The sequence below is a fragment of the Centrocercus urophasianus genome, unplaced genomic scaffold (genome assembly GCF_019232065.1).
Source record: "Centrocercus urophasianus isolate 14NV4802_14NV808 unplaced genomic scaffold, USGS_Curo_1.0 seq_14, whole genome shotgun sequence".
NCBI classification, from domain to species: Eukaryota; Metazoa; Chordata; class Aves; order Galliformes; family Phasianidae; genus Centrocercus; species Centrocercus urophasianus.
Genome location: NW_024884586.1, coordinates 22071146 through 22085007, shown reverse-complemented (window position 1 = coordinate 22085007; position 13862 = coordinate 22071146). Strand labels below are relative to the sequence as shown.

The window sequence follows — 13862 nt, the reverse complement described above, 5'->3', positions numbered from 1 at the left end:
TTTTTTTTGTTTTCTTTTTTTTTTTCCCCTCTCTTCAAAGCCCCATATATTGTCTTGGTAACTACTGTGCTCTCCTGGTATTTTCCTTTATTGTCATCTTAAACCTTACCAAACAGTATGCCTTCTTTAGTCATCTATATGGAGTCAACTAGAGGCATCAAACACCTACATCTGTGAACAGCCCTCCATCTCCCAGAAGCTACATCTCCAAGAAGATTTCCTGCCTGAGCAAACAATCCATAGTTGAACATGTGGGTGAAACACATAACTCTCTGACAGGGTGCTTGGTGGTAAGTTTAGCCACAGCTGCACATTGTGCCAGTGCTGTCTGGAAGCAATTTAGCAGCCAGCCTTCCTTCTATGCTTCCTCACACAGGTAAATATCTCTGTGACTCACCGGAGATTTATAGTACATGATTTGTCTGTTTCTTAGTACAAACCATCGTCTCTTCCACATCTTCACCTGGCTGCCCATTTTCAGCAAGTAACCTGATTTCTCCATGGGTTCCTGGAGGTAAGAGAGCAAAGTAGGATTACCAACGAACCTTTCAAAATGCAAAGAAAAGCATGAAATTGAGCTCAGACATTTACTGTATCTTCTTCACATTCCTCTTTACTCTGCCAGATGGAATTAGCAGCCATCCAAGGTCAGTGATCTTCACTTAGTTTGAAAAAAAAGCCTTACACCATGTGTCCAACTGTTTGATTTGCCTGAGCCACATATAAAATACATAATTAATATATATACATAATAAACTACTTCTAATTTTTAATTAAAACATTAAAAGAAGGCAACAAAAATGTAAAACTAGTGGGGTATTTGATCTAGTTTTGTGAAACGAATGCACAGATCAGCTGTTTGTTTTGGGGTTTTTTTCCACATTGAAGATATTTGTTTAACTCTTTTAAACGGCCAGTCAAGTTCACTAGAACTGCTAAAGCTGTGAGCCATTTTAATCACAGAACAGTAGAGGCTGGGAGGGTCTTCAAGACATCATTGAATCCAACCCCCTGCTAACTCAGATCCCTCGAATAGGTTGCATAGATAGGTATCAAGATGGATCTTGAATATTTCCGTAGAAAGAGGCTCCACATCTTCTCTAAGTAACCTGTTCCAGTGCTCCATCACTCATACCATTAATAAGTTCTTCTATGTGTTTGCATGGAACTTCCTGTATTTTAGGCCATTGCTATTTGTCTTATCACTACGCACTACTGAGAAGAGCCTGGCCACATCCAACTCCCAACTCCATTTAGATATTTATAAATATCTAATCATCACAGCATGATGTTTAAGTGAAGAAGTCACTATCCTTTCTTCTTCCTTTGAATTTCCAAACTTGCTTAGTCATAAAGGTATAAGGCTGTCACTGAAGGAAAATATGGCTTCAAAAATACAATATAGATCATCAGGAAGGAATACAGTCCTCAGTGCTTATACTTTGCTCTTACAGTGCAAATTCCACCATCAGTGGAATATGATGATGTCCGTTGTAGCTTGTGCTCTGGCTCTGAGTAATCACCATCCAAGGAATAGGCATCAGGAGGGACAGCATAGTCACTTTCAGAGCTCACTGAGGACATAGAAACACCTGTTAAAAACAAAGGAAAGAATTATAGCTAGGTAGAAGCAGGCACAGGTGTAACATGTATTTGATACTGCATACTTTTAAAAAATTCTTGAGTTCAACATTGAAGTTTCTTTGCTCAATAACATGTTATATCAGAAGTTGGAAATTCAAAGCACGCTAACCAAACTTCGGAGACTGTTCTTTTTGTAGGGAAAGATTTCTGTGAATCTTTCACCATTGGTGGGCATTGCTTATTCATCACAACAGATGTTAAGACCACACGTAATGAGGTTATACTTTATTGACTGCAAATTGTAAAGAATTTTCTACTCTAGGATCCAGTTTAACCTCTCCAGAAAACTGCCCTAGCCAGGACACAAATTACTTGGTGCCTCTCAAAGGTAAGAAACTTTTCAATTAATTATCAGTAAATGGCAGATTTAAAAAACAAAGCAAAACAAACAAACAAACAAAAAAAACTTTAACATGTCAATATAAGCTTGCTTACAAGGAGAAGTCATAAAAGGGAGGGGTCTAGAGGACAAGACTTATGAGGAGCAGCTGAGGGAACTGAGATTGTTTAGCCTGGAGAATGCTCAGAGGAAACCTTGTCGCACTCTACAACTATTTAAAGGGAGGTTGTAGCAAGATAGTGGTTGGCCTTTTCTAGCAGGTAACAGTGACAAGATGAGAAGGGATGGCCTCAGGTTGTGCCAGGGGAGGTTAGGTTGGATACAACGAAAAGTTTCTCAAAAACAGTGGTTAGGCACTGGAATGGGCTGCTCAGGGAGATGGTTGAGTCACTGCTCTGGTAGGTCTTCAATAAGCACTCAGGTATTGTACTAAGGGACATGGTTTAGTATGGAAATGTTGATGGTACGTGGATAGTTGTACTAGATGGTCTTGGAGGTCTCTTCCAACTTTGGTGATTCTGTGAAAAGCTATCAATGCTCCACTGTATGACGAATTTGAGGAATAATCCTTACCATCATCTTAGTTTCTATCCACTGTGTGGATAGAAAGCTGCTAGCAGCAAAATCCATCTAAGAGGACAGGTTTCTGTTGAGTATCTGTTCATGTCTTCATGCATGCTGTGAGAACTTGCATTTGCCTGTGTGCCACTGATGTTGTTCAGGACAATTTGTAGGGAGAACACATGTGCTGCTCAGTAGCAAAACTCCCACTTTACCTCTTTTTGTTGCACGAGGGCTGCCTGGTACACTAGCTTTCCTGTTTTCGGATCCAGCAGCAGAATTCCTGAAGCTGGCATGGGAGCCACAATCATCATCGGAGCCTGAAGACTCATCTAAGAAAGGCACGTTGCTGATCTGTGTGGCTTTCTGGAAAACAGGCCTATATGGTCAGCATGTAAGGGAGGAGTTTCTCCAAGACAATCCCTGTTCACATTGCTTTGACTAATACTGTTCCAGGACTCTTCATTTTTCACCCTTTCACTTTCTAGGCTACAACCGCTATTGCTGCTAGGTTTCTACAATCTCATGGCGCAAGTTGCAATTTCCTGTACCAAAACTTGCTGCAGCATTCTCTATTTCCTTATAAATTTATCATTTCCTGTTCCTTCTACATTCTTTTGATCTCCACTCCTTAGTATTCTTTGATTTTCTTCTCTGCGCAGCTTCAATCCATTCTGTCTCAAACTAGTGGTAGCCCTGGCCCATGCTTTTCGTAAGAGGGAAAACTGAAATAACTCCTTACCCCCTTCAATGTAGTGTAGACTGGAACTGTGATGTTTTTGTAGATGAGACAGGTAAATGGCCCAGAAGCTGAATATGAGAAATTTGAAACTGGAAAGAGAGAGAGAGCAAAAAATACAATCTGGTGAAATGAAACAGATTTTAATGAAGAGGTACATATGTTTTGGAACACAATGGAGGACTGCCATCCTGGACTGTTTGGCCTCAGAAAGCCTGGAGGTTGCATTACTTGTTACATACTACTATCAGAGACAGCTGCAATGTTCCTTTCATTTAGCCTGTAAGACATCTTACCACCTCCCCCCCCCACCCCCCCATGCTCTCCATGGTGTGATGGCAGTTGAGCAGACCAATTCTGAACAGGTTAAAGCCAAAAGGGGCAACTTGTTCCCTGCTTCACTGGGAACTTTTTCATAGCTACCTTTCCTGGCTCACAAACAGGGAAAAGTAACGGTGAAATCACATGGCCAAAATCATGTCACTGGCACACAGGTCCAGAACAGTTTCAGTAAAACAGAGATAACAGAATCCTGTGGAGATGTTACTGAATACATGGGCTTGAAAAATTCAGCAACAGTCACTGCCCTTTCTTTCGCTGTCATGGTTATTTGATAAATCAAATTTACTTTGAAAACAGGCAAGTAAATGAAGAAGTATAAATAGCCAGTTGTTCAGATTCCTATGCTGTCACTGTAATTGCTCTCTAAGAATGGATCTTGTCTAGAACTTACAGCAGCTGGGAGTGTCATTCACAGTGGCCACTTCAGACATCCTCATGCCAGACTTGGCCACGGCATAGATTCGGCTCTCCTGGAACAATACAATACCATGAACAGCAATGGTCAGACAAAAACACCAGTCCTGCAAAAAAGAAGTGCTCATGGATCACATATCCCTTTTGGTCAGGAAGGAATGGCTCTCCAAGAAAAATTGTTCCATTCCACCAGATGTTGGATAAATGACTGTTAGTGGAAATGTGCATACATGTAATTCCCTGAATCACAACAGACTTGGTGGACAAGGGTGCTAGAGATGACAATTGCAAAATGGAGCACATATATAAAATTGTAAATAAGTAACTAAGTCTCAGCTTAGAATAGTTTTTTTTTTTTCCTCTTCTTTTATAAACAATGCATTAAAATAATCAAGAACAGCTCTAAAACAGAATAATTTATTGAAGCACCACCAGCAGAGGATTTCCCTTCTCTGATAAGAGAACGAAGGAAACACTTAAAATGATCTTTATGAGCTTGTGACTTAGCTACATCAACATACAGAGCTTTCAGTTCTAAAGATCTCCAAGCACTTCACAAATTATTTTCAATGGAGGAAACTTAAACCTGTAACTAAAAGCAGTGTTCCAACTAAGACAGTGTAAATTTGATAGAATCAAAGCTGGAAATCTGGATCCTCCTGCTGCTCCTTATAATGTACAGTCACTATCAAGTGTCAGGCAACACACGTGCATATACCTTACAGTATCTGATGACTGAGAAATCAAGCATGCCAAAAACAAAAGTAACAGGCTTAGTATTATTTCTATATTTATGCAGTGTTATTCAGTCTCTAGTGAAATGCGTGCATTTTTTTTCCCTACATACTTCCTAATCAGGATACAAAATCACAGAGAGTGGCTGAGACTGGCAAGAACCTCTGGGTTCATCAGGCTCAACTCCTGTTCCAGCAGGAACATCCAGAAGGCAGTTCTCAAACCCAAGTCTAGGTGTCTTCTGAACATTTCCAAGGAGGAGACCCCACAACCTCTGGGCAGCCTGTGCCAGTGCTCCATCACCTGCACGGAAAAGAGCTGCTTCTCAGTGTGCAGACAATCTTTGAATCTTCTGTGTTCCAGTTTGTGCCCACTGCCTCATGTCCTATCACAAAAGAGCACCAAAGAGCTTGGATCCACCTTATTTACACTCTCTTTTCAGGTATTTATGCACACTGGAAAATCCTCCAAGCCTTCTCCCTCAGCTTTTTCTCATAGGAGGGACGTTCCTGTCCCTTAAGCATTTTATTAGTTCTTTACTGGACTTGCTTCAACAGCACAGTACTCCAGGTAGGTATCATCTGCCTCAGCCTGCTGTCAGTGCTTTTCCTATTGCATCCTAGGATACTACTGACCTTCTTGGCCACAAGGGCACGCTGCTGGCTCACGGCAGTCTGGTGCCCTGGTCCATATCTGCAGAGCTGCTTTCCAGGTCAGCCCCAGCTTTTTTATTCCTTCCTGGGAGCAGGATTCTACACTTGCATTTGTTGAATTTCAAGAGGTTCCTCTCAGCCTAGCTGTTTAGTCTGTCAAGATCCTTCTGAATGGCAGCACAGCACCCTGTGGCACCACCCACTCCACTCAGTCTCAGCAGTAAACTAGCCGAGGAGAAGATTTATCACTTCAACCAAGTCACTTAATGATTAGTCTGCTATTTAATAATGATACTAAAATACACTTCCCTGACTCTGTTCTGAAGAGAAAATAATGGATTTTCTCATTAACTTTTCTTTGACTGTGTTGTCAAGTTTCGTTCCCAACATGGTTCCCTATGGACTGAATACAGGGAGGTTCTTTCAGAAAAACAGCTGCCATTATACTGGGATTTAAACTGATATCATAAAGGACACATCCAAAGATCAAAAATTAAGATTTCATAGTAAAAATATTATAAAACATGAGAAATAACACTGCGCCTTCAATTTGCACCTTCAATAAGCCACTTGTTTGCCAACACCTTTAAAAAAGCAAATTGAAAAGAATGGAATTATCTCCTAGGATATTGTATTGTTTTTTACCAAGTGTATCAGTTGGATTGACAGATTAGGAAGAGGACAGCCATTTGAACTAAATACTAAGAACATGACAACAGAACTAAGGATTAAGTTTTGATGACTCATAAGGATGAAACACAATGCAACACTTCTTGACTTTCATTTTTTTTCCTGTCTTTATCTTGAGAATTATTTTTCTTTGACTTTTTTTCTTATAAAGGAAAAAGAATAAGAAAACTATCAATGGAAGTAACATGCCCCATGATTGAAACTGTCAGAATAAGTGGTTCAGAAATGAAATCTATATCACCAGGAAACAGTTGTCTGATATCAAAAGCTGCTCTAGTTAGCCACTGGGCACTTCTCAAAGATGACCAACACCTCTTGGACTGTTGTCCCTGCATTTCTTACCCAGGAAGGAAATCTGTGCAGAGGTGGTGTGGGAGGTTTACCTCCTGGTTCAAGGACACCAGCCTTAGAACGCACAGCTTCTCTCTGTTCTGTAGGTAAGTGGTTAATCTCACACATTCCAGCTTCTTCCCTCACCAAGTCACCTTCTGTCTCCATCTTCTCCAGCACTGCGTCATCATCAATGTCTGTCTCCTCCACTGGCCTGTGAAAGACTGGGGAATCTTTTATGGGCTGGAAGGTGCTAGTCTCGAAGCTCATTACACGACCGGAAGAACTAGTACCTGACTGTGGTTGACTGTAATGTCTTTTGGCTAGTTGGATACTGTCTCTTGGTGTACTGGGAGTTCGTATTTTTGGAAAGGTCATACTTGTGCTAAGTCCATGTTCTCTCTCTGGACGGGTGGAACATGCTGTAACGGCAGATGCTGACACAACTAGGGGTGGCTCAGCAGTTTGAAGATGGCCCTCAAAGATGCTCATTATTTCTCCTGAGAAAGAAGAATCCAAACAGTGGGAGTGGAACCTGGCATTCAAATCATCAGGGAAGCTGGCTCTGTCCAAAGTCACTTGTTTCAAGGTGCTCACAGTGCTATGGTTACTTGCTAAAGATGATGGGAAAGTCAAAGCCCCTAGGAGTTTTGTAGGCTCGACTGGAGGGTCCAGTGATGTGGGATCAGAGCACCCTAGCCTGTGTTTTGAGCTTATGGCTGAGAACGTGTCTTTCTCTGTGGAGAGATTCCAGCTTGATGGGTCAGTCAAGAGCTTCAGTGTGTTCTGGGAAAGCAGAGATTTATCCTCTTCTTCCTCAGTAAAGTTATCACTGGCCAGGACTATGTTTGTTGTTGAAAGGACACGTTTGGTCAATCCTGTCTGACACACCTCTCTGAAAACAGGTGCAAGGAGCCCAGATTTCTGGTCAATCTTCTCAGGATAAGAGACCTGTGGTGCTCTGGGCTTCAGAGAATTACAGCTCCAAAGAGATTCCAAAGGAGGAATGCTGGTCATATCTATGATGAAGCAGAATACATGGTTAGGGCATTCAAATTCTTTACCGTCAAAAACGTTTCTTGCTAATGTAATTTGTTCCAGTTGTATTTCAGCAGCAGCCAAACCAAGACAGGCTAGAGGAGAGGCTCTGACCTAATCAGAACTATAGCCATCTCTCTTCCACAGGGACAGTTACAAGAGAAGTGTTAAATATTTAGAATGGTACAGAAAAGATGAATCGGAAATGATTAAATGATTAATCACAGTTTCTTACAGAAATGGAACTGAGAGACACCTAATGAAATTAAAAGGCAGTGTGTTTGAAATTCACAAAAGAATGATTTTTTTGTTTGTTTGCTTTTTATTGTTGTTTATTTTTTCTCCCTGGTCAACCAGAAGACAAGATACTGACCTAGACAAGCTTTCAGTTTAGCCCAATAGAGTAGTTGTTTATTTCTTACTTTTATCCATATTCATGTCTCTTCTGTTAGAATTGCTCAGGTTCGAAAAGACCTTCAAGATCATCAAGTCCAACCACAACCTAACCATACCACCCTAACTAATAACCCTCTGCATAATCATGTCCCTGAGCACCACATCCAAACAATTTTTAAACACATCCAGTAATGGTGACTCAACTACCTCCCTGGGGTGTCTACTCCAGTCTTAACAGCCCTTTCAGAAAATAAGTTTTTCCTGATATCGAACCTAAACTTACCCTGGCACAACTTGAATCCATTTCCCCTCATCCTATCACCTGTCACAGTGAGAAGAGACCAACCCCGCTCTTAAGACAGGCATAAGAAGGAAATGCACCTGTCTATACAATGTTCTGTCAGAAACCACCTAGGTGGCCCAGAATACTGGTTAATGTGGATCTTTTGTCTTCAATCCTTCCATTCATTTCTACTGAATGAGAACTTTAGAGGATGGGAAAGTGTGGATACAACTTTGAGTAGCAGAGGATATTATTTATCCAAGAAACCTACGCTAAAGCCCTGCAAATTTTCTGTGGCTCTTGCTCACCATAGCAAGCTCCTGTGGTATTCCACCGGATACTATAAACTCAGACCTTTATTTTCTGGCACTAAGCTTAAGAAAGAACACCACAAACAACCATGTTGTAGGTTCAGTCTTTCTTCTGTACTGTTAGAACAGGGACAACAAACCTCAAGGAGCAGCCATGCCTGAAGAGGAGATGAGGGGAGGCTTCATGGCGTCTTACAGCTTTCTCATGATGGGAGTGGAAGGGCAGGTGCTGATTTCTTCTCTCTGGTGACAGCAACAGGACCCAAGAGAACAGCATGGAGCTGTGTTAGGGGAGGCTCAGGTGGGGACAAGGTTCTTCACCAAAGTGTGTTCAGGCACTGGAACATGCTCCCCAGTGCAATGATCTAAAGCCTGCCAGAGTTCAAGCAGTGTTTGGACAGCACTCTCAGACAGAGGGTTTGGGTGGTCCTACGAGGAATCATGAGAGGGACCCAGTGATCCTTGTGGGTCTCTTCAACTCAGGACGTATTCTGGTATTCTGTATTCCGCACTGCATCTGTGCCAAGACTCCTGCAAGGCTGAAAGAAGATTGGGAAGAAAAACTCCCCAGATCTCCCTGGACCAGGCTCATCCGTGTTTTGGTGGTGGGTTTTTTTTTGTTTTTTTTTTTTGGTTGGTCGGTTGATTGGTTTGGTTTCTGTTAATCTAGAAGTCTAGAGCTTTGCCATTTTAATCTTTGGTTGTGATAAAACCCTATTTCATTTTTTTCATGTCTAATCTTCTCAACTACTCTTTTCTAGATCACTAGAAATTTCTGGAAGTCTAGCTAAGTTACATACATAATTTCCTGCAGGATGGGATGTGGTCACTCAATCACTTAGTGATTTTCACTAACCTTAGCATTTATATTCTGCCTTATTGAAAAGCAGCAAGCCACAACATGCTGTATAATTTGCATAAAGCTGTGCAGAGTCACATTCACCACATATTAATAAAAGCGCTGCCTGAACAAACTCCACAGGAATTACTTAAACTCCAGTGAGATTTAAGAGGAAGTAGAAATACGCTGAAGACACAAAGTAACAATGGGAAGCACAAACAGCAGAATAAATCACCATTAATTGTGGAGAGGCCAAAGCCCACTTTCAGAAATACAGCTGAGAAAAAGACAATCAGAGCTGCTCTGACCTTGGCAACTGATCCCAAGAAACTGGATGCTAACAAAGCTATTCCTAATACACAGGCCTGACATGCATTTTTGTTAGACTGAAAAAAGGCCATTCATTTTAAGTAAAATTGATAATTTTGCAGCTTGCTAGATGTGACAGTAGTTGAAGCAGAAAAGCTCTTAGTATTAGCATGGCAAGCAAAAAGATTTGTCCCTCTGCAGGGGCCTCTGAATTTAGCCTGGCACGGTGAGACCAGTGGAGAATAGAGCAGAACTATTTACTGCCCAGAGCACTGGGCTACAGGGAACACTTAATACCAGATTATTAACGCAGCTTACCAGCCATTCACTTTTTGTAAACAGCTAGAGCCAGGGGGAATGAGAAAAACCCAGCCAATAAAGCATTTAGCTAGAAACATGGTGGGATTTAGAAGGAATCTTGCCCTATTATTTGTGGAGTAACGGGAATGCCAGAAAAAGATTTCTGCAGGAAAGAAGTACCCCCTGCCTGCATGCGCCATGAAGTTCTGAAAATCAGCTCATCTTAGGTGATCAAACCAAGCACAGTGAAAAAGGGAAAGAAAAAAGTGAGAAAATGGTAAATATTTTCCTCTTTAAAATGTGTTGCAACAAAATATGCTGATTTCAAATTCTGGAGACCAAAGATCTCCATCTATCCTCCCTTCAGGAATCACAAAAGTGCAAGCAATATAAACTGCTTATTTCACCCCAACCCGATAGCAAAAAAGAACCGAGCTTAGAAAGGCAGATAGGACAGCTGCTGCCTTGGCCCATTCCATATTCAGTTACTCAATTCAAATGTCAGCAGAGGAGGCCGGCCTCTGAAGATGAGGATGCTTCACATGAGAAAGTGAAGTGAAATACCTCAGAGGTTTCTATTCTGCACCACTGATGTTTTCCTACAGAGTGCTTTTAATTCAGGATCTCAGTGGTTTACTTCATTGGCAAAATGGGGAGTCTACATTCAATCCTTCATGGAAAACCGATGAAGAATGTTTTAAGACAGCTAAACAATGTTATTCCCATTTTAAAAACAGACCCTTTGAAAAACAGAACAGCTATACTTCTTGCTCAGTGATGTGTTTGTTTCTGACAAAGCGAAGAATGTAACTCAGGAAGGCTGACTTCTACTCTTGAGATGGTTAATAGGCTACAACACCAGGTGAATGCAATTACCTTGCAACGTGTCCTGAAGGGCTTCAATTTGCTCAGTCAGCCTCTGATTACAGTTTTTCAGGTGGTAATTTTCTAGCTCAAGCTATGAAACAACAATAACAAAAACTGAAAATTAATGCATAATGTGTATGTGCTTGTGTTCCTCTACACAGAACAAGTCTTCAACTTCATTTACATTCAAGTATCTGAACAGGAAAATGGAAAAAATTAGGTGAATTCTACCAGTCACCTCCTCCTCAGCAGCACTACTTACACTTACCTGCACTTTCTCAAATCACCTGTCTATTCTATTTGTACCCCTCAGATAGATCTTTTAGTTTTGTTTTCTGCTGTTGTTTATCACATATTCCCATTTCAGAAATAACTGTTATGAAAGAGACAATCAACAGCACTTTTCCTCTATGTGTAAACATAGATCCCCATCTGCTGTATGTGTATGTCTATTGTAACCATAGATTCCCACCTGCTGTAGAAGACCAAGGAAAAAAAACGTTATACATTTGCAGTTTTGCCTTATGTCTGTAAAGGAATCGTTAAATCATGGCCTTAACTGGTAATTGAGCACCTGGTGATGGAGTATGGCTGGCCCAGGAAGCGCAGGTGCAAACAATTTATGTGTGCTTCCCACATGACCAGAAGGGGTGGACCCAGGGTCCACTGTCCCTTCTTTCCTGGGCTCCTTTAAGGGCTAGCCTGTAAAGGGAGAACATCTCCTAGATGAAGGCTGTTTCCTTAAAAAGGATGTTCCATAGCCAGAGAGCTTTATCGCTACCTGGGTGAGTCATTTATTTATTTATTTATTTATTTTTGTGTGTATGTCTATTGATATTTCTAATGATGCTTTGCCTGGTATTGTAGAGAATTTGTCAGAGGCAGTTTCATTGCTTCATAGAGCAAACAATGTCTTTGCTTGAAGCATATCAGTGTGCAATCTTGAGCACAATAGTGCACCCAACGAGGCTTTATTTTTTGATTATTTTTGAATTAAGGCTGAAACTGTACTTGTGTTGCTTTCTAGAGTACTTCATTTGCAATGTAGATATTAAGTCCTTCCATCACCTATCATTTACACATGTATGGTGTGCACCTAGGATCATCACACGGCATGATCTTATTGCTAATAAAGACACAAGGTGAATGCATAGTCCTGGATTCTCAGCAGTTCACTCTAAGTCAACCCCTTTGTTTCCCTTAGGTTGTATCAGTCAGTAGTGTAGGTGCCCCTTAAGTTACCTCCTATAGGAGAATTAAAAAAGCAGCAAAGTTCTCAAGCACACAACTGCAGAGGTAATCTAATGAGTTTAAGGAATCGTATCTCAGCATAACTAGTGTCCACAAAGACTACTACTTTCAGCTCCAACAAGTTTTTTTTGTTGTTGTTGTTGTTGCTTTTTTTTAAAATTTCTGGTGTAAGTTCTGAAATGGCTTTCCATTAGAATGAAAAAGAAAGGCTGGATAGAATCAATTAAGGCATATTTAAACCTGAGCAATGACCCATTGTTACCTTTTCATTGCTCTGAAGAGTATTGAATTGCACCCAAATGAAGGTGTATGTCCGCAGGATGGTTAAACATGAGAGCATAGGTATGAAAGAATGTTAGGTAGGACAACAGGGATGTAGTGTGTCGTGAATGGCAAACTACGAAAGAACAAATGATAATGTTTGTGTTACAGCTGCTTTGTCAGGAAGAAACACAGAAACTGCAACCTCAGAGAAGAAGGGAGGTAGAGGAAAACTGTGGAAAAGCCATTTGTGTTTAGTTGATGTAATAACATTCTACAGAGCCTGTGTTTGGGCACTAGTGACTTAGCAGTCATTCATAGTTTATCTAAATCAGTAAAGTAACCCTGAGGGGTGACTCTATTCCTGTAGTTGAATGTGTGCACTGGGGAGAAAAAAGGCTGAAAGACTCTGGCAGACTGACTGTCTTCAGACTATTGTTCCTATAGAAGAGCATACAGGCATACACTGCATTTACCCATACGCCTTGAAACTTGGTAGCAGGCTGCAGACTCACCTCTTTCAGCTTAAATGTTACCCACTCTTTAATCTTGGCAGCTTTCTCTTGAATGATTTTGGCTTCCTCAGTCCTCAGCTGTTTCTGTGTAAAAAAGAATTCTATGCATTAGGATGTTACAACTGACAGTTTTCTCAGTGGTTTACTGCATGAGTTGTTCACTGACAATCCTATTATAAATGTAAAACTTAAAAACTCTGTTTGGACATTACTGTCTAGCTAACCATTGAAAATCAAGTTCTTTAAGTCACCTTATGTAGTCCCTGGAGTAAAATTCACAAAATTATTTTAAGAGCCTGTTGTGGAATAGCAAGCCTAGCTTACGTAATGATTGCCCCTCTCCTATGGTTTTAAGTAGTCTCCAAGTTTTCCTGTTTTAGGTGGTTTTGCACTGTTGAGCATCTGTAGTGTCCTTCCTCTCACCACCCCACCCTGCAAAATACACCTGCTGGCTGTGGTTAATGAAGAATTAAGCAGTGCCAGTACGTGATTCATAAAACAGTGTAATCCTTGCAAGCAAAAGCAATTCATTTGCTGCAAGTACTTGTGTACAGTACAGATTAAAGACATGAGATGGAAACTAACACACAAATTGTTAGTAATGTGCAGTATTAGTAACTTTCTTTGAGAATGTAGATAAAATGAGTAAACAGATCTAAGAGCTTAAGAATCTGATCTTGAAACAGTGAGATCTGCCAGGATGTTTTTTGTTGGTAGAAGTAGTTGTATGTTTACATATTGATGAAAGCAGTTTTTATTCTACAAAGCAGTGCTATGGAAATACAGTTGACTTGTACAATGAACGTTTTTCTCCCGAGTAGCTGATTGAGCAGCATTGCTACGTTATTTCTGCAGGTGTGTTTTCTCAGCTGCATTTTTCTCCTTTTCTGAGAATTTCTTCAGCAAGGCACTAGATAGGCACTATTGTCACCTGAAGCCTTCTGTTTATCTCCTCTATGGGTTCATCAGGAGCACTGTCGTAGAAAGGCCTCCTATCTACATTGTGGTTTAAATGACTACAAGGAGAAATTAGTACTAGACG

The 13862-nt window shown here is 40.8% G+C and overlaps 1 protein-coding gene across 4 annotated transcripts in view; it reads right to left on the bottom strand.

Moving 5' to 3' along the window:
• PLEKHH1 (pleckstrin homology, MyTH4 and FERM domain containing H1) overlaps positions 1-13862 on the bottom strand; it is a 53910-nt gene that overhangs the window by 21777 nt on the left and 18271 nt on the right. For 2 of the 4 annotated variants that reach the window (XM_042813550.1, XM_042813551.1), the window contains exons 5-12: positions 12821-12904; positions 10803-10884; positions 6461-7467; positions 4018-4096; positions 3288-3376; positions 2761-2911; positions 1453-1592; positions 398-508 (exon numbers count right to left, since the gene is read on the bottom strand). In XM_042813550.1, coding sequence (XP_042669484.1) covers positions 398-508; positions 1453-1592; positions 2761-2911; positions 3288-3376; positions 4018-4096; positions 6461-7467; positions 10803-10884; positions 12821-12904 — 1743 coding nt within the window. Of the gene's footprint in view, positions 1-397; positions 509-1452; positions 1593-2760; positions 2912-3287; positions 3377-4017; positions 4097-6460; positions 7468-8616; positions 8687-10802; positions 10885-12820; positions 12905-13862 lie in introns of those variants that run through there. The other 2 variants (XM_042813552.1, XM_042813553.1) reach the window with 2 other exon arrangements.